Source organism: Perognathus longimembris, chromosome 9, assembly GCF_023159225.1.
Source record: "Perognathus longimembris pacificus isolate PPM17 chromosome 9, ASM2315922v1, whole genome shotgun sequence".
Lineage (NCBI taxonomy): Eukaryota > Metazoa > Chordata > Mammalia > Rodentia > Heteromyidae > Perognathus > Perognathus longimembris.
In genome coordinates this window covers 50434725-50459193 of record NC_063169.1, presented here as the reverse complement: position 1 = coordinate 50459193, position 24469 = coordinate 50434725, and the positions used below count along the sequence as shown (strand labels likewise).

General features: G+C 35.3%; 1 protein-coding gene across 2 annotated transcripts in view; it reads right to left on the bottom strand.

Annotated features, from left to right (window-relative positions):
* Enpp1 (ectonucleotide pyrophosphatase/phosphodiesterase 1) overlaps positions 1 to 24469 on the bottom strand; it is a 59522-nt gene that overhangs the window by 16090 nt on the left and 18963 nt on the right. The window contains exons 2-17 of one of the 2 annotated variants that reach the window (XM_048354093.1): positions 21618 to 21690; positions 19289 to 19405; positions 17964 to 18089; positions 16706 to 16766; positions 15037 to 15134; positions 12486 to 12565; positions 12218 to 12337; positions 10745 to 10854; positions 10232 to 10297; positions 9861 to 9933; positions 6461 to 6569; positions 5244 to 5375; positions 3040 to 3071; positions 1964 to 2091; positions 935 to 1004; positions 135 to 222 (exon numbers count right to left, since the gene is read on the bottom strand). In XM_048354093.1, coding sequence (XP_048210050.1) covers positions 135 to 222; positions 935 to 1004; positions 1964 to 2091; positions 3040 to 3071; positions 5244 to 5375; positions 6461 to 6569; positions 9861 to 9933; positions 10232 to 10297; positions 10745 to 10854; positions 12218 to 12337; positions 12486 to 12565; positions 15037 to 15134; positions 16706 to 16766; positions 17964 to 18089; positions 19289 to 19405; positions 21618 to 21690 — 1483 coding nt within the window. Of the gene's footprint in view, positions 1 to 134; positions 223 to 934; positions 1005 to 1963; positions 2092 to 3039; positions 3072 to 5243; positions 5376 to 6460; positions 6570 to 9860; positions 9934 to 10231; positions 10298 to 10744; positions 10855 to 12217; positions 12338 to 12485; positions 12566 to 15036; positions 15135 to 16705; positions 16767 to 17963; positions 18090 to 19288; positions 19406 to 21617; positions 21691 to 24469 lie in introns of those variants that run through there. The other variant, XM_048354095.1, reaches the window with a different exon arrangement.

Sequence of the window (24469 nt, the reverse complement as noted above, 5' to 3'; positions counted from 1 at the left end):
TTTATTTTCAGTGTCTCTGGGACAGGGAGAAGAAGGCGAAAATGTGAGGGTCTGTTTTCTGCACCATCATCTCCACAAAAGTGGCCCTCATGTCATTTACTTTTGATAATCCTCTGCATGCTGTTCATACTTACCACACATTAAATTATAGACTTCAATATTTTCAAAGGTGTCAACCTCAATGCCATGCTTGAATCCTGGTCCATACCCAATGAAGAGCGCCTGGATTGGCCAGAGAATTAAGTCTATCAGTGCAGTTCACTCATGTAGACAGCTGGCCAAAAAGTTTACGTAATCCACATTGCACAACATCACTTGGTTATTCTAACATGCATGGGAAATATCATGCACAGTGGTCATTGTGGGATATTGTTTTAAGCCTTGATGTACATATAAGGACATCTAGAATTCTTCTCTTAGTTTTACTATAACCTTTGACTTAATGATACAAACAGAATGGACAAAGAAAATGTTCATCTATGAAATGGAATAAATACCCCGTCTCTTCCCACTTAGTTCAGGGCTATAGGCAGCAAATTTGATAATAATAATAATACATTTGGAAATTTTTAAACAGCTACATAAATATAAGGAGTTATCTTTCAGATATTATAAGTATGATACATTTTCATCTATTAAATCACTAGTTTTCTTTTACCATTGGGCATTATATCTCAGAGAGCACAAATAGATGCAAAATAATTACTAAAACTTTTGTAAGGAGGTATGCTATAAGTCGAATGCCCATGGAAACATAAACATAAAATATTAACAAAATCCTTTAATGTCTAAAGAAACATAGTTTTATCAAAATATATTTCATTAATTTATGTTCAAAACATATAGTCACAGTCTATACTTAGAAGTATTAAACTTTACATATCAGTTTTTCTCAAGATCAAGCCTATTTTTTAAGAATAAAAGGTTTACTCACTTGCATATTTGAAAAGACATTGTCAGACCCATGAAATCCATTTCCACAATATTTACTTTCTGATGGACTCCTAATTTTGATATATAAGAATTAATAATGTAAAGTCTGTTGTAGAACATACTTGATATTAATTCCATTATTTTCATTAATAAAGAACTAGTGACCACTTTGTTAGACCAACATAAAGTAAATTAACAAGAGTTGACTTTGGAACTCCTAATTATTCTCCTTAGAGTGAATTGACCTCAATTAACCACAAAATATAAGTGGTTTTGAATTTTGACTGTGCTTAACTAGCTGTGACTTTATCCAATTTAGTTATCTTCACTGGCTTCAATTTCTTATGCAGGATATTTGTTAAAACTCAGTAAGATAGCCTAAAGGAAAGTCTTGGGATACAAGTTTTAGATATTCAATAAATAGTCTGTCCTCGATGAGAGTAAGAATAGCCTTCCCTTCATAGTCTTCTAAACATAAAGAGCACAACTCATGAGGAAGAGTGGAGAAGGTATAAGTCTCTTGCCTAAGTCCTCATCCACTATGTAGGCTTAGCTTAGTAGGAATATTTATCAGGATTGGCTTCCTGACAAATATCAGAAGAGCTAATGATCAAAACTTTAAATATTAACAATATTAATTATCCAAATAAATTTGCCAATTTTCTGAATGCACCAACACACTGAAGTGAATTGATGGATTTGTATAAAGAGAAGGAAAAACAGTATAAGATAGCTGCTCATTAGTATAAAGTGCTTTCACTAATTGTTAGACCTGGAAATATTATTATACATAATTGTAGTTTGTAGTCAGATAGTAAAAGATCTAGAAAGGGTACAAGGGCACAATTCAGGGACCCTGTCAAATATCCCACAACAAAGAATTATCCACAAAGTATTTATGGGCCAATGGTGAGCAGTCGTGGGTTAAGATTGAAGAGGGTATAGTTTTCACATAACAGCACTGTTTGAAAGGACCCAATGATTGTCTTGAGTTAACTTGGTTAACTTTGCCCAGGTTGCTCAAACTTACAATGCAAGTTGCCACTGTGGGTCCATATAGAATGTCAAAGGCTCAATTCTGTCACTTTTAGCAAAATGTAAACGCCTGGGTAAGAAGTGTTTCAGATAAGGCTTGAAGTGCTGGTTTGGTTCCCGGCACTGAAATTGCAAAGGGTAAACAACAAACAAACAAAACTGTTATTCTCACATTAGCAAAAGTGCAAAGTTCTCCTGAAAACCCTTTCTAACTCCTATGACATTTCCTCACATTTTTACCAGACTGTCCAACAAACCACAGATGGAAAAATAACAGTTCTTAATACTTACATAATATATAAGCAAATGTTACCGGCTAGCTGAAATTTTTCTTGGATAACATTAATATTGCATTAATGTCCCAGGATTCTTACTCTGCATCACTAAATTGTATTAGAGTTACAACTGATGATTCTGTTTTCAAACACCTTATTAAACGCAAATGTACGAATTTTCTTCAGGAATTTCATTCTTAAAGATCAAGTTCAAACTGTTCATATCTAACTTAGAACTAGGGCAAAATCTTGTATAAAAAGTAAGTATGAGCTAGATGGCTCACACTTATAATTCTAGCCACTCAGGAAGCTGATGTCTGAGGATCACAATTCAAAGACAGCCTGGGAAGAAAGGTCCAGGAGACTCTTATCTCACACCAAAGGCTGTGGCTCAAGTGGTAGAGTGCTAGCCTTCAGCAAAAAAGTCTAAGAACAGCAACGAGGCTCTGAGTTCCAGCTCCATGACTAGCAAAATATAAAAATTAAAAACAAATGGAAGCATTAATAAAATAAAGAAGACGACACTGGATGTATAGCTTAAGTTAGCAAGTGGGGTGTAGGAATGGGAATAGAAGAAAATGTTAACAGTGCTTATGATGGTATCTCTAGCTATAGGTTCTCTTTCTAGGATTTTTTAACTTGTTTCTGGGACTTTAAAAATTAGTACTTTTACATGTTTGCCAAAATTCTCAAAAGTTCTAATTGCATAATCCCAAGAATATTGAACCTTCACTCAAAATACATATAGCTCACAAAACTAACAATAACTAAATGATGAAAAAATAAAGATACTCACAGAAAGATTCCTGACAATGCCTTCATAATTAACTGGAAGGGACAAACATAAAAATTAATAGCTGATGATGTGCTACAATTAAAAGAATAATATAAAAAATGTAGAATGTTAAGACTCATTCCTCAATTTAAATACCAAATCAAATCACATGAAGTTCATTTACATTGCATGTTAGCCATTGAAATGAACAGGACAGATCCTTAAGAGCTGTCCTGAAACACACCTGAGAAATACTCTTTTTTTTTTTTTTTTTTTGGCCAGTCCTGGGGCTTGGACTCAGGGCCTGAGCACTGTCCCTGGCTTCTTTTTGCTCAAGGCTAGCACTCTGCCACTTGAGCCACAGCGCCACTTCTGGCCATTTTCTGTATATTTGGTGCTAGGGAATCGAACCCAGGGCCTCATGTATATGAGGCAGGCCCTCTTGCCACTAGGCCAGATCCCCAGCCCGAAATACTCTTATTATTAAATGAAAATGCAAGTTACAGAACATCTACCAATTCATTCATATGCTGCCCATTCAAATTCTACTCATTCTACCATTCATCCATACACCCATCTCTATTCATCCAAACAGCCAATATCTATACACATATTCATATAGATCTAGCATGATTTTTTGTACAAAAATAAGAATAGATGTGTTTTAAATATATACAGTATGTTCCCAACTTAATAGTGGTTGTCTCTAGAAAGGAGAAATGGATTGTAAAGTAGGGAAACTTACCATGGACACTTATTTTTTACTATATACTTCAATAGTCAATGTGAACTTTTGAATTTCTAAGTATGAGAGGTACAGGGAAAGAGAAGAACAAACTAAATTTAAGTAGAAAGCTTCCAGGTTTTATCTAGTATACTGTGTATTATACATCACTATCTTTACATTCTAAATTTCCTTTCAGTAAATTTGGAGAAATTATCTGGATGCAAGATAATTCATCTGGATAAATAAATATATATGTACATATATATGAATAATTTGATGTACTGATTTAGCTTTAATTTAACAGTCTAGCTAAGATAAATCTAAACTGCTTCATCCCAGACACCTCTAGGGGATGTCTTCACATATATGGTTTTTATAATAATCATTGCAGTAGTTCCTCCATAACCATGGGGGACTTGCTCCAGGACCTCCCATAGATACCAACATCTTCAGATATCTCTTGAATAAGATGGTGTACTATGTGTATATAACCCATGTATATCCTTTGACTACACTTTAAATCATCTCTAGATTATTTATAATGCCTACTATATAAATGCTATCGATATATACATATATATATATACACACACACACATAGCTATGACAAAAAGAAATTGGTACAAGACAGTATTTTTCCCCCAGTTTTCTTTTAATCTACAGTTGGTTGAGTGCACAGATATGAAACTTTAGAATATGGGTGGCTAGTTATATTAGTTTCTAAATTTTAAAAAAATGCTCTAATCACAAAACTTGTCAGCTGAACACCAGTGGCTCACACCTGTACTTCTAGATACTTAAGAGAATGAGACCTGAAAATCACAATACCAAGGCAGCCCAGGCAGAAAAATCTGTAGGATTCTTATCTCCAATGAACTACAAAAAGCCAGAAGTGGAGCTATGGCTCAAGTATTAGACTGCTAACCTTAGGCACAAAAGCTAAGGGTCAGTGCATAGGCCCAAAGTTCAAGCCCCAGGACCAGCCAAACAACAACAAAACAAGGAAACATGTATGGAACCTATGACTTCCATTTGGAAGCCATTTTAAGAGAACATCATTAATTATCTCAGTTTGAATGTCACAGTTAAATTTTTCTCTTAATTTTTTCCAATAAAATCTTGAACCTAATACAAGTAAAAAAAAAACCACTCCAAAATTATATCAAGATATGCAAATTAATATGCTTAAACCATGAGCCATGTCTAGCCAACAGGTAGTCTATAGAATTCATTCTACTCCACTGGATGTGGTGGCCAGGCCAGGAATCCCTGCACTTGGGAGGCTGAGACAGGAGAATGGCCATTTCTCCACCATCGTTGACTACAGACCAAGGAGTTTAAGGCCAGATTGGGCTGCATAGTGAGTTCATGGTCTACCCAAGCTACAGAGAAAATACCTGTCTTGAAAGAAATTCTCCTTTAGTGTAGACAGAAAATGATTTAAAGAAATATATTCATAACATAACCACATACAAAGGTACCATGGAGATATACTCACATGAGTAGTATTTATATGGGACATCAGAAGGTCTCAGTCGAGCAGCAGGTCCATAGACAACTTTAATATTTTTAACATCTCCCAAATACTTATTCAGGTATACATACTTCTTACAACTGCCTTGTTCCATGCCTAGAGGAAGAAACCACAGGACTGAAACATCAATAAAGCATTGAACACATTCATTCTCAGAACTTATTTAACTACATATGAGCTTAGCACTCAGATTCAATTGAAGACCTGATAGGTAAGACAGAGTTTCAACTATACCCACCAATTCACTATTCTGTGTGTGAGTGTGTGTGTGTGTGTGTATGTGTGTGTGTGTGCCAGTATTGCTGTTTGAAACTCAGGGCCTGAGCACTGTTCCTTAGTTTTTTTCACTCAAGACAGGCACACTATCACTTGAACCATACCTGTACTTCACACAAACTTTCCTGCATGAGCTGGCTTTTTCAAACCATGATTCTCAGATTTCAGCCTCTTGAGCAGCTAGAATTACAGGCTTGGAGCTCAGCTCCAAATTAACTTTTGCAAAAATATTTCTTCTCCCTTAAGCCCAAATTACCTTAGTGTTCCTTATTTATGTTTGATAATACCCTTGTCAGTAAAGAAGAATGTATCTTATCATAGTTCTAAGCAGCTGTTTGTTCCAAGTCAACAGAGAGTTTCTGCCTCATTCTCACTACAAAACCGGGGTTTTCTTAGCCTATAATATCTTCAGACTTTCTACAATTATTTCTGAAGCCAACTACCATTAAAAGCAAAATCAACAGGTAAAAAGGGATTGCTTCCTGCTTTCTTATGTGGACATCACTTCTTTAAGTACTAAAGCTATTCACAACTGTGTCAACAAGATCGCCTTATAAACTACTATCAAAATTAGTAATAGTCCCTAAATTTGTATCTATCATACTGAAGCAAATTAAAAAAGGCCCATAACAATCTTTTCAAATTAAATCTAAAACTGAGTACCAAAAGTTAATATTGAAAAATCATTGTAACCATTCAAGTCCTGACATAAGCTTTTCACCAATCAGAATATTGGTGCATTATTGCTGACAGGTTGTCAGGTTTCTGTGAGGACTGCCATCTTGTTTGTGTTGTGATACTGACCTTTTATCCTAAATACTTTCCAGAAGAAACACTTTTAAAAATGCGTGGTCTATTCAGAGGAAATCAGGAAACACAAGTAAAACGATATAAATTCAGATTACCATGATCCGAAAGAAGGATGAGGTTCAGGCACTTGTCCAAGTTGAGCTCTTTCAGACCATCCATCAACATGCCCACCATGCTGTCAACCCTCTGCAAGGCCTTGATGACCTGAAAGGGAAACCAGTCTCACATGAGGCATTCATTCTATACAAACAGCTAGCTCTAGTAGAAAGAAAGAAAGACAGAGGATCACAAGAGCCCAATAGCTATACGCTTATGAACACATAAGATGATGCTAAGTGAAATGAACTCCATGTTATGGAAACGATTGTTATATCACAGTGGTAACTACCTTCAACGTTCCATGTGTATCTCTAGCTTCTATTATTGATGATGTTCTTGTATCACCTTCCTGTGGTTGTACCTACACTATCTCTGTAACATTATCTGAGTATATTGGAAACCATGTATACTGGTATTAGAACTTGGAAATTGAAAGGGAATACCAAAATTGAGAGACTCGGGGTAAAAAAAGAAAAACAACTAAAAAAGCAATACTTGCAAAACTGTATGGTCTAAGTGAATGGAACACCTCATGGGGGGAAAGGGAAAGGAGGAGTGGGGAGGGGGTATGAGGGACGAGGTAACAAACAGTACAAGTAATGTATCCAATGCCTAACGTATGAAACTGTAACCTCTCTATACATCAGTTTGATAATAAAAATTTGAAATAAATAAATAAATAAAACAATTTAAAAAAAGAAAGAAAGAAAGAAAGAAATGCTCAGAGGAGGCAACTAGGATAAAGTAGCTCCCATTAGGCCAAGATGGTCAAGATCAAAAAACATGAAAAGCAGTAAACAAATTCTAATCATTTGCAATGCAAGGGTCCAAATTCCCTATTTCTCAACCATAAATTGGAGAAGCAGTATCAGCTCATCTGATCAGCTTTCTCTCTCAAGTTATACTAGCCTCAATTTGTCAGAATAATACTAGCTCAATACTAGTGTTTAGCCATAAACCAATGCACTACTAGTTATCACTTTATATTTTACAATCAATTTCATCTTGAACTTTCTGATCACTTAAACAACAAGTCACTGTAAGCATATTCCCTAATTTTCAAGTGTCCAATTGTTCATGAAATGCTTCTTACAGTCTATGAGATTAACTTTTCAACTTAGAAAACTCAAGAGCAGAACTGGCACTGGTATCAATGAAAGGTTTCTTTGGCCTTCGATTTCCCATGCAAAAACACAGGTCCTGAAATCCACATAGCAAAAGCATTGCAAGGAATTTTATAACAAGACAAATCTCACAGGGCCCAAGTATTAGCAATGTATTCACCCAGCTCAGAATGTAGAAAAGACTTTGAGTCTTTAACTTCCACTTCCTCTATGAGGAACAGGAAATGTCGCTTTCTTTCTCATTTGTCCCCACTCTGTCTTATTACACTAAAATAAACCCTTGCTAAAACTTTCATCTTTTGAGACTCTCTTTTTGGGGAGATACACTGAAATGCTTTTCAGCAGTGTATCTCAAAGAAACTGAGAGAACGCATTCCTCAACCATCTTCTGATGCTAAGATAAAATGGGATTTGTGGTGTTAATATAAGAGTTTAACAGAGTTTGCAAGTTAAGGAATGTAATTTGAGAACTAATAGTTACAAGCTTGAATGAAAACATGTCAGGAAGTAGGCACTTTAGAAAGTCACTAGTGAATTATTAAAGGCCAGCACCCATTTTAACACTTGTATAACCTGATAAACAATTATAAAACGACCTTTGAAGGATTTTTTTTTGTTAAGTGCTTCTGTAGCCAAAGCGACCTAGACATGAATGTAGGTGTCACTGACTATAGAAAGCAAATAAAACGACCTGGTCAGTTGTTCCAATACACCAAATGCCTTTCTTATATCAACTTTGAGAAAGTAAGGTTGTCAGGCACACGTTTTTTTCTTACCCTGCTCTATCAAAAAGGTGGCTGGATGAAAAACAAACCCAAAGTTAGAAAAACCAAGGGAAACTGGCTTATCCAGATGTGAGGAAGATAAGCATGTTCTTTTCTCGCTTCCTTTCTCTACTATTACTTCAATAAGCATTTAAAATCAAGTAGACTAAACAGAGCTACTTAAAAAAAAAAAAAAAAAAAAAAAAGGACTCACAATGGCTATGCCAGTCCAATCTGTAGTTTGGACTCTGTGATAAAGAATCCTTGAGTCTATCCAATCTGGTCACCTGGGCAGGAGAATTAATGTGAATTTGGGGGGGAAGCCTTTCAGGAAGTTGGTGTCTGTGGTCTCTTATACCATAGAATCCCCAAAAGAAAAATATAACTAGACCAGGGATTCTGACACTACCTATTTCTCTTTTTATCATCACCAATGGTATTCACAGATCCTGACTTTTTATTTCTTTCCTTACATCATAGGTAAAATACATATGGGAAGGAAAGTCAACTTAGGAATAAAAGGGAAAAAGCTTAAATCATTTTTGTGATACTATTTCCTGTGCACCAAGATATAAAAAGTGATATGGCCATATGAATTCTAAAACCAGTAAAGTTGTTTTAAAGCACTGTGCAGACAATAAAAATAGCTAGGAACAGGCTAAGTTCCAGAGGTGCCAGGTCAAATGAGATGTTGTATTATGATCTGATCAATAAACTCATTTCCTATCTTTTGTTCCTTAGCAACCATTCAATAAAGAATCCTAGCTGAGTTCCAATGGCTTATGCCTATAATCCTATCTACTCAAGAGATTGAGGTCTGAGGATCATGGTTCAAAACCAGCCAAAGAAGGTAAACCCATGAGACTTTTATCTCCAATTAATCACCAAAAAGCCTGAAGTGGAGCTGTGGCTCAAGTGGCAGAGTGCTATCTTTGAGCAAAAAAACAAAAAAAGTTCAGGAAAAGTGTCCAGGTTCCAAGTTCAAACCTCAAGACTGGCACACACAAAATGAAATTCGTATTTGCATATTTGTATACTTTTCATAAAAAGTGTCTTATCCTTCAAAGTTCCCTCTCTGTTGTAAGGCTGATTGCTGGCAGCCAGAAATGCATTTCCTCAGTAGATGAGTTAGACAAGGATACTTCTACTTGACTCGTTAGCCTATATTTCCAAAGAAACAATTTGAAATCTTGCTATTTACAAGACTCTCTTATAAACACTCAAGAATATAGAACAAAGGAGAATAAAGAATGAATAAAGGAATTTAAATTTAAAAAAATATAGAAGTTCATTCATCAGTTCATCTAACACCAAGAAAACGTAATTAAAACAAAATTCTCCCAGCACTTATTGTATTGAAAGTCCACTTTGTGCTAGTACACAATAATCTCTTTCTAGAAATAATAGCCTCTTACAAAAATGCTCTAGAAGCCTAGTTCAAAGCAAGATTAGTTAGATAATACTGAGTCAAATAAAGTAATTACTGATTTAAAAAAAAAAGTACTTACTTCGCTGCTGACTGGTCCATAAGAATGACCTGAAGAATCTGGTTCTTCTAAATACAGAGTGTAAAAGTGTGGTCTAAATCAAACAGTATCAAAATGTAATATTTTACGAACACATTGAAAAACAAAATGGAAAGAATAATTCAATAACTGATAGCTATTACAAATTCTACATCATTATGATAACAGTTCTAAACTTGCTGAGAAACAATTTACAGGTTTGGCATTCTTTAAAATGAAGCTGTAACAGTTCACAAGAGTTTGGATGAAACATTACGGACAGCAAAGTGTTGTTACAAGGTACTTTTATTATTAAGTATGTAATTTTTATAAAGCAAAAGAGTATCAATAATGGAAATTAATCATCTACATACCTTTCATCTCTAGGAAGTTGTAACCACTTTAGAACAGCTAAAATTCTTTCTTCAAATGGAACTGAACTAAAATTAAGAGTAAACAAAATGAAGTGAATCAATGTTAATTGTATGGATTTTAAATACAATTATTATTATTACTGAAAATAGCACACTATGATACAGTTTAGGGTATTTTTTTTTTTTTTTACAGTCCTGGGGTTTGAACTCAGGCCCTGGGCACTGTCCGTGAGCTTCTTTTGCTCACAGCTAGCACTATACCACTTAAGCCACAGGTGCCACTACCGGATTGTTCTGTTGATGTGCTACTGAGGAATCAAACCTAGGGCTTCATGCAAGCACTCTACCAGTAAGCCACATTCCCAACCCTATGATGCAGTCTTTTGAGAAAGTATACTTATTCCATCTCAGTCAATGGGTATGTTAAAGCTCAGGACTTAAGGAGAAAAAGAGAATGAGGGAAACTGAGCTGTTGTGTATTAAAGGCTATAGAAAAAGTTGATCTGTACCTACCCATTATATACTTTATAGATGTCTGGAAGAATTCCATCAATTTTCACATCTGATCCTGGCCAAAAAAAAGTTCCAGACTTGAGGTTTTGATACTTAGCTGTGAGCCAAATCTGGAGAAGAAAAGGAAGAGCAGTTAGGAAAGTACACATTCACAAGTTAGCAACACCAACTCATTCCTCACAAGAATTAGAGTATGGCTGAGGTCACTCAGCTCTAGCAGTTAGAGCACAAAAATCATATAATATCACAAACAGAAAACTAAAAAGAAAAAAGAATGGATACATTAGTTGTCAACCCATAAAATTCACATTTAGAAATGAATCACTATTTGCTAGATTTCTCCCATGGAGATTTTGTAGCTAACATTTATTAAGCACTTATTACACCCAGTCACAAGTGTGAATGGTATTCCTATAGGCATTCTACATTATCAGTGTGGAGACTTTTCATAATAACTACAGGTTAGTGAAATAATTATCTACAGTGTAGATGAGAAAACTGAAAGACATAATGACTTGCCTAAAGAAATACAAATTTAAATGTCAGACCTAAAATTTGAATTCATAAGCTACAAATTAAGCATTACTCTTCTCTTTCTTCTAAGAGGAATTATTGAGATTATCCAAATATACCTTATGTAACTATTATAATTTTTAAAAATAAATAGGAAAATACTTCCTAATTGTAATTAAAAAAATTCTAAATTAGCACATGTACAAATGAAAGCCAAGGCTTACCTCTTTCAAGAACAAAGTCGTTTTTTGTAGATCATATTATTCCCTAATAATAGCTATATATATATATTTATGACATAATATGATATTTTGGTACATTTATAAAAGGCAGTAAGTGAATAAGGGTAGTTAACATATCTATCTTCTTATCATTATTTTGTATTAATCAAAAACATTTTAAATATTTACGAAGATGAAAATGTTAATTCATTTGATTTACTCACTACATGTTATTTGGGTATATCAAATTAGCATATCATAAATATGACAAAATAACTTTTTAGAAACTATTACCACAAATTACTACTATATGTTACTACTGTAAAGAAGAACCTAGCAAATAAATAAATTGTCACACCCCAGTCTCTGAAGTAAATTACACTAAATTTATATAGTCAAACAAACTGTATTTAAGATGGCCAGTCTCCATCTCTATTTACAAAAGTATAGCTACAAACACAATAAGGATGGAAATAGATGAGAATAATGAAATTTTTGCATTTATATACCAATACTGGAGCTCAAATTCAGAGCCTCCTGATTGCACTTGGCCTTTTTAGCTCCATGTAGTGCTCTCCTACTTCTCCACTTTGGCTTTTTGCACAATCTTTATGAAACACAATCTTTAGATCTCAACCTCTTGAACAGCTGGAATTATGGGCATGAACCACTAGCACTTGGCTAATAAAGTTATTACTTTCATATTTAGTAGTTTAAAGAAACAAGTAAAAAAACCTACCGGCTGTCCTTTGTACCACTCAGGATTAAATTTCTCCTTACTCTTAAGTGAGAAGGAAGCATTCATTTTGGGATCATACATTTTATTGTCAATGATGCCATGGGATTCTGGATAAAGACCCTAAGAAAGATAGAATGGAAATTGTATGACATATCATAAAACAAGTTTGTTTTTTTTTCTGATCAGACTTGTACTTATTCCCTTGAAGAATGGTTTAATTATGTATCGCCACACATGCGGACATATAGAATAGCAAAGCAGAACTTACTGTGACGATACTGTAGTGGTTGGGAAAGGTTTTTGTTGGATATACAGGTCTCATTTTTCTAGTGTATGTTCCACAGTTTTCTAAAAGGAAAATAAAACCCATCATTATTAAACACATATGATAATCTGCTTGCCACATTTAGCTACAACAGTCTAAATCACATAAAACAATTAACTCAGGAGTGATTTAGGGCCTCAGAACAATTCAGGATGGATTATAAAGCAACAGTATGAATCCAAATTCAACATTAAACATAAGAAGTACTTTTTCTCTTACTCAGAAAAAGAAATAGTAAACAAAATAATTAATGAAGAAAATGCTTCCCTACATTTATCAGTAGCACTGAGTTCAGGGTACACAGGAGCAATGATGCAGGACTTGGAGGATGTTTGATACCACTTATTGGTCAAATACTTAAATTATAAAATGTAGATAATAAAAATTAGCTACTACTACAACTACAAATTAAACCAAAAAAGAAGCAATATCTGGTGAACAGTGTCCCCAGCTATGGATTCCGTACATTAATTAAATTAGATAATTTAATTAAATTAATCAAAAATCCCTGGGTAAACTAACTGCTTTTAAAACAAAAGGCATCTTTTGGCTTGCAGTGAGAGAAGGCATGAAAGTCAGATGCCTGGGATGGATTTTCCAGTGAGTGTTAGGCTCTGGCTCTCTTCTGTTGAGGAAGGAATTTCTTGAGTCATGCTGCTAGTATTTCCGTACATGTTATTGCTACCTCTACAGTTGAGAAAACTGTAACTAATAAGTCCAATGTTTCAGTACTGAGTCATTTAAAACTGTTCCTGAGATCAGCCTGCATCTGTCCCATGGTCTAATGTCTAATGGTTCAGAGTTCTAGACTACATCTCCCATCCACCCGATGCTAGGATGGAGGCTAACTGCACACTGTTTTCTTTAAAGCTTCCCTATCCAGGTACCTTCAGCTCCTTAATTTTGAACTTAGGATGCATGTTTGTTGCCATGGAGACCATCTCTCCATAGCACAGTTACAAAGGATTGGCGCAAGGCCTTCAAAGCCCCCAGACTTGCTGGTGAGAACAAAGCTTTCTCCATGCAAGGCTACTTTAAAAAGTGAAAACTTTTGGGGCTGGGGATATAGCCTAGTGGCAAGAGTGCCTGCCTCGGATACACGAGGCCCTAGGTTCGATTCCCCAGCACCACATATACAGAAAACGGCCAGAAGCGGCGCTGTGGCTCAAGTGGCAGAGTGCTAGCCTTGAGCGGGAAGAAGCCAGGGACAGTGCTCAGGCCCTGAGTCCAAGGCCCAGGACTGGCCAAAAAATAAAAATAAAAAATAAAAAAAAAAGTGAAAACTTTTAAATTAAGACAAGCATAATGACTTCTAAATGCACTTACTTAGAGTAATTTTTTAATGTTTAAAACAACCACATATATTAAACTCTGGGAAATAATGTTTTACAACTCCACAAGAACATGAAAGTAATTTTATCAGTTCAGTAGAATACAGTACCTACTTAAGCACTGAGCACTGATCATTAGTAATGTTCTATAGATACTATCCATCCAGGATTTTTTGTCCTCTTTAAATAATGACCATAGAACTGATATCCATATTTCTGGCTAATTCATGTGATTTAAAACCTTGGTGTTTGTTTGTTTTTAAACATCCTATTTCATCAGTAACTTAAAACATCCTATTTCATCAGTCATATTATTGGCCATTTATCTAATTTTAAACCTTGATATCAGTTTTAAGAAACCATATTTTTCATCAGTAACATCCTATTTCGTTCAATTGAAAATCTGATAAGATTTTCTGATAAAGAAATTGAAAAGATACTTATTCAATGCCACTGATAATATAACCTGTACCGTCATTAATTTATACAAGCATTATCATTTAAGTTCAGAAAATTGCAACTTTTAAAATTCTGATTCTTTTATTAGTAAAATAAATGTTTCTATAAAAACAATCCATATTCAAATAGTGTAATTCCTTAGGAAGGCCAAATCAAAGTTCAACAAAATAAAACCCAGGGTGCAGGTATCTGAAAGGAGTGGCGTAGGGTCAAGGGGTAAGGGGTGGACAAATGAAGAGAAGAGAGTGAGGTTGCAGTTAAGAACCCAATGTATATCCTCCAAAGTTAGGAAGAGCGGGGGGGGGGGGGGGTTGTGAGAAAGGAATGTGAGAATGTTAAAGGGGTGACACAGATCATGATATTTTGTATTCATAAGCTGTTTTGTTAAATGGCAATGCCTTTGTACAACTACTTAAAAGATAATTAAAAGAAAAAGAATCTCAACTTCTAAGAAGAATAAACATGTATAAAATGCTCGAGGATTTTTTAAAAAATCCTAAAACATCCACATCTTAAAAGATTAAGAAGGCAGCTTTTGATGAACCACACTACCGAAGGCCTAGAGCCTTATCAGGATCAACCACTGAGCCCTGGAGAAGTTTGGCAAAACAGGTTTTGCCAGTACTTTTCCAAAAAAACACTGCCTCTCTAGACTATCTCACCAAAATCGTGAACCCCAAGCAGTCAACTCTGAAGTTACTTACTCAGTTTGCTAATAACAGGAAGTAGTCCACCCCAAGTGTGTAAATATTCTGCCCTGAATCCATCCAAGGAAAATAAGAGCATAGGAGGTGAGTCAAACCTGGGTAATGAGAAAGGGAAAAGAAAATGTTTAAAGAGGCCAGAAGAAGACACAGCAATAAAGATGTTCTCTGCTCCTGGCACAGGTCCAGGGCGGCTTTTCATTGAGCTCGGTACACTAATCTTAAATAAACTGACAAGGCAGCAAGAACATTCACAACAGATCTCTTGCATACACTTATAATTATATACATGTTTTACAACTGCAGAAAAGCATGTATCTATCATCAAACAGCAGTTACAAAGCATTCATGATATTGAGTCACTGGGCAGAGAACATCATTCACAGTTCCTGCCATTTTTAAAGCTACACCAAATGCGATTAAAAATACGACAGGATACCCATAATTTGCTGAAAAATCAGTAAGATAGCCAAAATTACATTTTGGTTTATATTGAATGTTTTCCTGAACAACCACTTTCGGCTATTGTGTCTCTACTCTGACAGATGGTACTTCATACAAGGGAAGTTATATACCATGTTTTGGTGGAGTTGTTTTTGCAGTGTTGGGGATCAAAAATCACGGCCCTGTGCATGTAAGTGTTCTCCTCATTAGCTACAGCTTCAGCCTTACAGCTAGTTTTTCTTAAGATTAATATATTTAAAGACATAAATATCTAACACAAAAGACTAGAAGACATTTCACATTGAAATACTTAAACAACAAAGGAATGCTTTAATGTTAGAAATGTTCACACAAAGTTGTTACACACACATACACACACACTGAGAGACACACAAAGAGAGACAGAGAGAGAGAGAGGAAGAGAGACAGAGAGAGAGAGAATGTACATGGTGTGGAAATCTAAAGGAGACAAAAGCCCACACCTGAAAATGGACACCACAAAAGAGAGGTGCCAGTGCTTCCTGCTAGACGTCTGCTTATGCAAACAGCAGGTGCTGCAGCGTTTTCGCTGCTTCCAGTGACAATTGGTAGAGGAGTCTGATATCACCAGATAACTGTAAAAACTTTCTACACTTTTCTCAGTGACATAAAATAAAAAGTTGGAAATCATCTATTTATTTACCTTATTTACCTATTTGCCTCCTTATCCTCACAACCAAATAATAAAAGGTTCCATACAAAATATCATAAGAACAAAAGAGCCAACAGGGGTTGTCAACGTCCTGTAACACCCTCCTAGCTCCATACTACCCATCCCCCCAATCACATCAATTGAAATATAAGATACAAAATAAATGCAAATAATACAAAAAACAAAAATGTAAAAGAAATTAAAAAAACTGTAAAATAATTTGCTATAACTTCAACTCTCAAAACTCCAAATGAAAATAAACAATCTTCTTCCTAAAAAAGAAACATACAAATAGTTCTACCTAGCAGTAATGAATAGCATCATACACAGCATCTATGCCCTTTTCCAGTAGCTTCCAGAGGATGGGTCACCCTATGATGCTCTTTATCCCTACAGTGCCAAATATAAGATCTGACTATAAACAATCTTCCATGAAGCAATGATTGACTACTGTTTTTCATCTTCTAATTTCTGAAGAGAAAAAAGTTTTTCTCAGAAAGGAAATACACATATATCTTAAAAATATATTCTTACCCTTCTGGACATTGTGGCTTATTAATGCTCTCACATGGTTCTTCTACCCAACTTTTCTTACCTAAAATATTTTCAAGAGATAACATGAGGCAAATTAATCTAATAATGATAGTAATAATGATAGCAATTGTAGTGGTAATAAGACACATTGAGATAGACTGCCAAAACAAATTGAATTGACAACAAGAGGCATGTTGGATTGGAGAAATAAAGTGAATCCAGGGAGTTATTTTTCAACATAAGAATTAGTTAATATCAAGAAGAAAATGAAAATATACTATACTTAGCTCTCTGTATCCATGTGTTCTACATCTATGAACTCAACTAACTTCAGAGCAAAAATATTTTAAAATATTGCATATATCCGTGAACATATATATGTGAATATATCTATCTGTGAATATATATAAAATATCGCATCTGAACATGCAGTTTTTTTGTTTTCATTACCTCCTAAATAATATAGCACAATTATTCACAAACCATTTACACTGTATCATGGATCACTTAAATGTAAAGTTTATGCAAATACTATGACATATTTTATAATGACCAACTGGATTTTGATATCCACAGAGGGTCTAAGAATCAATCTCTCAATTGGATATACAGGGAAAACTTTAATGTATCTGTGAATACTTAGATATCTTTCTCATTTGCAAAATCTTAATATTTTAACTAGAATTCTTAATGCTCCTTCCAACCAACTTACAGAATCTTTTTCATTTTGATGTCTTATATCTCTCATTTAAGAGTCAAATTCTATCAAGAAATTTCAAGGAGTTCTGAAACTCTTAAATGTTATAATAATTGTTTATGAAATAAGCTTTCAAATTAATTTTACACTGATGCAATACATGGCAGACATCACTTACATTACCTATAAGGAAACCTAGGACATAAATCTCAGCCAAGTCTAGGAAAATCTTCCTTCTACAAATACCTCATTAAGTGTGTAGTAATTATTATCAAAATAACTTAGGGAGGGTAGTGGAAAAGCAAGTGGTTGTTGCTCCAACAAGATTATCCATGTAAAGACAATCATGATTACTAAGCTGGATGATGGACATGAAGTTCATTGCATTGCATATTTATCTACTCACACATACATTTGAAACATTCTCTAATAAAATAGTTTTCAAGTATTTTTCAGCAAATGCAAATGGCCAAGCAGTACAATTTTAACATAAAACCCCTGGATGCCCCTAGGAGATGACAGGCTATCAGAGAATCATTGGGTGAGCCAAGAAGGCCCCACCTTGACACACGGGGCTGTAGTTGATGCAGCAATCTCCATGTTCCTTGCAGTCATCCGAACAGGAACAGAGGTTTCTGGTCAACCTTTTCTCACCACATCTGAATTTGTTGCAGGTCCATATATGTCCTGGAAATAAATCGCAATAAAACAGGGCTTATGATTCAAATTCAAAATCTCCACAGTGGACAGAGAAACAATTCTTCTTGTCATCTGAAAATAGCAGCCATGAGAAACAATAAACTGGGTCATTGTTTATTCAGAATCTGTCACCACTGTGGTCACATGTCACTAACAGAAAACATGCAAGTGCCAATTATTATTATTATTGCACAAAATAACCCACAGAATTTTCTCACTTTAAAACTTAGACTAATAATAGTAGTAGTAATTATTACATAAGTCATAGGAAAACTTTGGCTTCTAATAGCCATTTTCAAGGTTCTCAAAATTTAATCTAAAAGAACAGGCAGGTACCATATGTCTATAATCTCAGCACTTACCAGACTGACCCAGGAAAATTGGGCTACATAGGAATTTTGAGGCCAGCTTGGGCTTAATCTACAGAGACTCTGTCTCAATAAAAATTTGAGGAGTCTGGAGGTATGCCTCAAGTGGTATAATACCAACCTTGAATGAACAGCCAGGTGAGAGTGTGAGGCTCTGAGTTCAACTCCCAGTGAACGCACACAAAAATAATTTTTTAACTTTGACTAACTCTCACTTCAAAATTATTCCATGTCACAGTCCAAATGAATGTGAGAAAAATTCCCTATTCTGATGGTCTTATTTTAAAGTGTAAGTGAACCTCTGAGAACTCTCTTTAACACCCATAAGGAAAAGGTCACATTTTTCAAGAAACCTTTTAGAACCTCTTCAAATTCAAGTTAGATTACAAAGGTTTTCAGGGTACATTAAAAATAAGAAGAGGCTGGGAATATGGCCTAGTGGCAAGAGTGCTTGCTTCGTATACATGAAGCCCTGGGTTCAATTCCTCAGTACCACATATACAGAAAAGGCCAGAAGTGGCGCTGTGGCTCAAGTGGCAGAGTGCTAGCCTCGAGCAAAAAGAAGCCAGGGACAGTGCTCAGGCCCTGAGTTCAAGCTTCAGGACTGGCCAAAAAAAAGAATAAGCAGTTGTGCTATCCATACAATGTTTGATAAACGTTAGTGGCATAAATTTTGTTCTCTAAGAAGCTAAAATATAAAGGTTGATGTCAAAATATATGTACACGCTAAAATTTACAAACTGAAATGTGTATGGTCAAGTCGCAGAACTTTCCTCTGCCTTCTCCGAATGCCCCTGGCTCTTTCCCTGTGCATCTTACCTGGTTCTATGCACGTCTCCTGGAAGTCTAGACAGCAGTTTCCGAGGTCAACACAAGCAGCATCACAGCGACAGTTCCCAAAGGTTCTTTCAAAGCAGCGGCCTTTGCAACTTTTCACTGAAAATTTCAAACAAGTTAGATGCTTGCAATCATTACACCATTATAAGCAAGCATCTACAAATACACCTAGATTAAATTCAAATACCGCTTTAAAAAATACACAAGAAGAGAAACAAACAGAAGGTAAACTTTTATATAACAGTTTACAATTTCAGCGAGGCAATGGATGGTTCATGCATGTAATTCTAAGTACTCAGGAGGCTGAGATCTGAGAATTGATGTTCTAAACCAGCCCCAACAGGAAAATCTGTGAGACTTTAATATCCAATTTACCACCAAAAAGCCAGATCTAGGGCTGTGCTCAAATGGTAGAATGCTAGCCTTGTGCATAAAAGCTCAGGGACAGAGCCCAGACCTTGAATCCAAGCCCCAGCACTAGCATGTGCATGCGCACACACATACATACACACACACGTGAAAAAGGTCTGGTTCTGAATACTTTATATTATACTATGAAAATTGGCTAATAAGTTGCTATGGAATTTTCTAAAATCAAAATTCAGAGAAAAAAATCTAACAGTATTTATTTAGGAATGTTTCAGAAAGGAAAAGAAAACCAAACTTATCCCCAAGTCTTCATGTGTGTACAGATTCTGCAAGTACTGTCCTTTCCACATGACCTACAACACCCATTGCACCTTCAAAGCCAGCCTGACTTTTTGCAGAAAGCTTTTCTAATAATCTACAGCCTGGAATTGATTTCTTTCTTTTTTTTTTTTTAAGATTCTTCAAAAATGTCTTGTCCTTTCTCTAAATCATATAACCATATTAGTATCTAGGTTATTTAGTTAGTATCCCTGACTCATTCTAGACTACAAACTAGCCCTGGGCAAGAAGCTAGGGGGCAGGATCCAGTACCTGAGTTCAAGCCCTACTACCAGCACAAAATAAGACAAACAAAAAACAAGAGTAAAAACAACAAAAATGACTGCAGCTTTCCTAGATCCCTTGCAAAAGTTAGGCTTTAATTGTATTGCTAGAAAATTAGGGAAAACAAAAAGTAGGTGTAAAATAATGATGCTGTAATGAAGAAAGGGAATAACTTTAGTTCTTGTCTTTAAAGACTCATCAAGATGCTGTCCTGGGATCTAACTCTCATTTGGACTTTGGAAGTGAAAGCAAATTTATGGACAAAGTAACGGTAATGCTTTCTAGAATCAGGAACATCTCTTTCCTGTCTCTGGAAGATAAGAAATTGTTAGAACAATAGTTTTTATTTGGAACTCATTAACATGTATCTAGTAATTTTATAATATGTTGTCTACTACATTGAGCTCACATTAAAAAAAATGCTACTTTCAATACTGTATTTTGCTGAATCAAATTGAACTCCAATGAGTTGCTTCATATGTTGAAAGACTACATAGGTGGATACTAAAGTCTGACTTTATTTTTGTTAAAATTAGATTTGTTCTAAATGGTCTCTTGAGTAAATAAACAAAACTACTATATTTCATTCATTTCAATGATACATGATATCTTAAAAACCACTAAACATTTTTAAATGGGTACAACTATAATAACAGAATAGTTGAAAAAGGAAAAAACGAAACTGCAATTTTCAAAAACAAATATCCAAGGAAAGCCATTCATATAGATGGGGGGAAAATAGTTCAGAAATAATAGAACAATCACTACAATTTGCCATGATCCAGTTTCATTCTATGTAGCGACTGCTTGTCAATGTGAGAGAGACATCAGCTCTTGAAGTAAACAAAAACATAATCAGAACTTAACACTTCAATATTACTTTGCAACTACCCATGCTGGCAATTTGGAAACCTAAAAGCAGGTACTGCTCAGCTCTGGTTGCCCAGGAATGCTAACTAATCACCCAGTAAGTTCCCCAGCTATTTCAGCAACCATCTCCTGGGGGACAGGGAGTGTACAGGTGTCCCCGGTTAAAAAAGAGAAAAGGCCCTCGGGGGGCACCACTTGGCACTTGTTAGCCTTGTCTTCCGGGGCTTAGGTTCTGATCACAGTTCCTTTCCCATGTTTTAGGATAAAGTTCTGTAAGTAAATAAAATTTTGTATACCTAAGATAATATAAGAGCTTCAAGATTAAGGCTAAAAGCAACAGTACATTTGCACTATCTGTGGAATACACATAGAAATAGTATATCACACCACATTGTGAAGTTGTGAATAAGGATGAACATGCACACACACACACACACACACACACACACACACACACACAACTAATTACCTTCTTTGGCACAGCTTGGTTTCAACCCAAATATACAGCCAAGGATTGTTGTTAACACACACACTGACAAAACCTGTCAGGGAAGAAAAAGAAAATTAGGTAGTTTTGAAATCTTTTTTCTAAATGTGTCATTTCTTGAAATGTTTCTAAACCCTAGCTATTCAGCAGGCTGAGACCTGAAGATACAGGCTTGAAGCATCCCAAGCAAGGAAAGTTCAGGAGACTCTTACCTCCAACTAAACCCGAAAAAGGCCAAAGTGGAACTATGTCTTCAGTGGTAGAATGCTAGCCTTGAGCAATAAAGCTAAGGGACAGAGCCCTAAATGCAAGCTCCAGTAATAGCATCAAAAAGCATAAAAAAACATTCTACACAAAGGCTCAATGACTATGTTCCTCTGATCATATAAAATAATATTTATCAAAATAAACTCCAGGAAAGAAGAGGTTCTTTTTCTTTGCTTTCATTTTGTTTCGCTTAAGTCTTTTGTTTATTTATCTATCTTTAGGAATGGTAAGGGAACATAGAAATGGATGGACAAAGGGTGAACAAATGCAACATTGGTACTCACTACATATGATGTTGAAAATGAACTATATAATTTATAGATAGTGATAGGAGGAAAAAACTGGGCGAGAGCAAGGGAAGGAGTGACATTGTCAAAAAAGAAATGTACTCTTTACCTAACTTCAATAACTGCCACCCTTCTGTATATCACCTTTTTTAAAAGAATAGCAGGATGGGCAGGGGAGCCAAATATTACATGCTCCCACACAATAAAATAATTAAATACAATTTAAAAATGTTTCTGAATTTCTGATCTGGTTACTGGCCACAGGGATATGTTCACTTTTTGGACATTTCAAACAGTACCCTTATGATTTACATACTGTTGTGTGAGCATGTGATAGCTTAATAAAAATTTGACTTAAAAAGTCAGCAAACCATTTTAGATCATTCAAAGTTCATGTAATGAGAAACTCCTCCAATACTATGAATGAATGAATCACAATTAATTGTAATTAAGGAGAAAGAAAAGTCATTTGGGAGACCCAATTTCTTGTTTGTTAAATCATTAAAGACAACCAGAATCATGAGAGGCCTCATCACCACAAACTCTGTGGCCATACAAGTTAATTAATGAGTGTTAGAAGATTACCTGAGCCCAAATATGCCATAAATAAGTTGTCTGCTTTGGAGTGTTCACTAAAACTCTGTAAGTAATAGTTCTTAATCTGTAAAACTAAAGGGTTAGAGCAAATGAAGCTCTAAAATTTTTCTAGTATTAACCTCTTACAGTTTCCTCACTACTCTCTGATTGTTGACATTTTAAAGTAAGTGGACAGGACTGACAACCTCTGTTAACAATGACAGAACTTCTGAGAGAAGGTAAAAAAGTAAAATTATCCATTTAAAAAATCCTCAGGTTTGTTGTTGGGTTGTTGTTTTGATTGATTTGTTTGTCAGTCTGTTTTCTTTGAGTAGCATGACATTTCTTTGAAGGTTCTCTGGCATGTCAGCTTGCAGGCGACTCCACATTGAGCATTTATGGGGCATCGAGTTTGTGTAAAGTCTCTTATGCATTAAAGGGAAGAGTAAGGAGTACTTCAGGAGCTCTGATGTTGTAGAGAGAACAGAGACAGTGGCACAACTGACCCATATTTGGTAGGCTGCCTGCACTGATAAAAAATAAAAAGATCTATGGTTGTTTAAAGAATAAACAGTCAAGACTTCTCAGGATAAAAATATCTGAGTATATATACAGTATTCTCCTGTTATCCAGAATTCACTCTCCAGTTTTAGCTACTCGTAGTCAACAAAAGTCTCAAAATATTAAATTGAGAATTCCACAAATAAATATACTGCAAGTTCTAAGTTGTACAAGTATTCTGGGTGTTGACATCTCATACTGTTGTGCTCTGTCCCAGCCTGGACATGAATCTTTCCTTTGGGAAGTATATCTATGCATATAAGCCACCTGTCCCATTACACACTTAGGAGCAGTGTTAGTTACCAGATCCCAAGACACACTGTCCCAGTACTTGTATCCAAGTAACCCTTAGGTAGCAGATCAATGCAATAGCCCAGTGTGATGCTCCAATGCCTACATTCCTCACTTCCCTTATCTTAACCCTTAGATATCGTATCATTTTAAATGATCACAGAAGGGTGAGTACATACATTATGATGTAAAGGGAAAGATCACATTTACATAACTCTTAGTACAGCATAGCATTTTAACTGTTTGAGTTTACTGCTAGTTCTTACTGTAAATCCCTCTTTCTGGCTATTAAACTTTATCATAAATATAGGGGGGGGAGAACATTGTATATATGGAACTTGGTCCTACCTACAATATCTGGCATCCACTCATGGTTTGGAACATATCCCCCACCCCTATGGAAAAGGAAAACTATACACCCATGAAAGTAGGGAACTAAGAGAGCACAAGATTAAACAAGTGAAAACAAATGGACAGAACAAAGTATTAAAAAAATACAAATGGAACTCTGTTGAACCTTTGATGACCATGTAAACCTACACAGTATTATGGAAGGGCAGTCATCAAACATCGATCAGAAACAGTAAAAATATTTTATTGTCAACTATAAAAATATACAAAAATGGAATAATACTAAAACAATGCTGTGATTTCATTAAAATTATAGAGAATTACCATTTTCTTTGAAAAATGTATCTTCTCAAATAGTAGTTACTGTCTCTTCAACCACACTTTAGGAAGAATGACCTCTTCCATGCCTTGGGGGAATGATCATATCTTCTCTAAGTTTATTTCTGTTTTTTGTTGTTTTAACCTCTGCACAGGAAGCATTACAAAGTATCTCTAGCAATT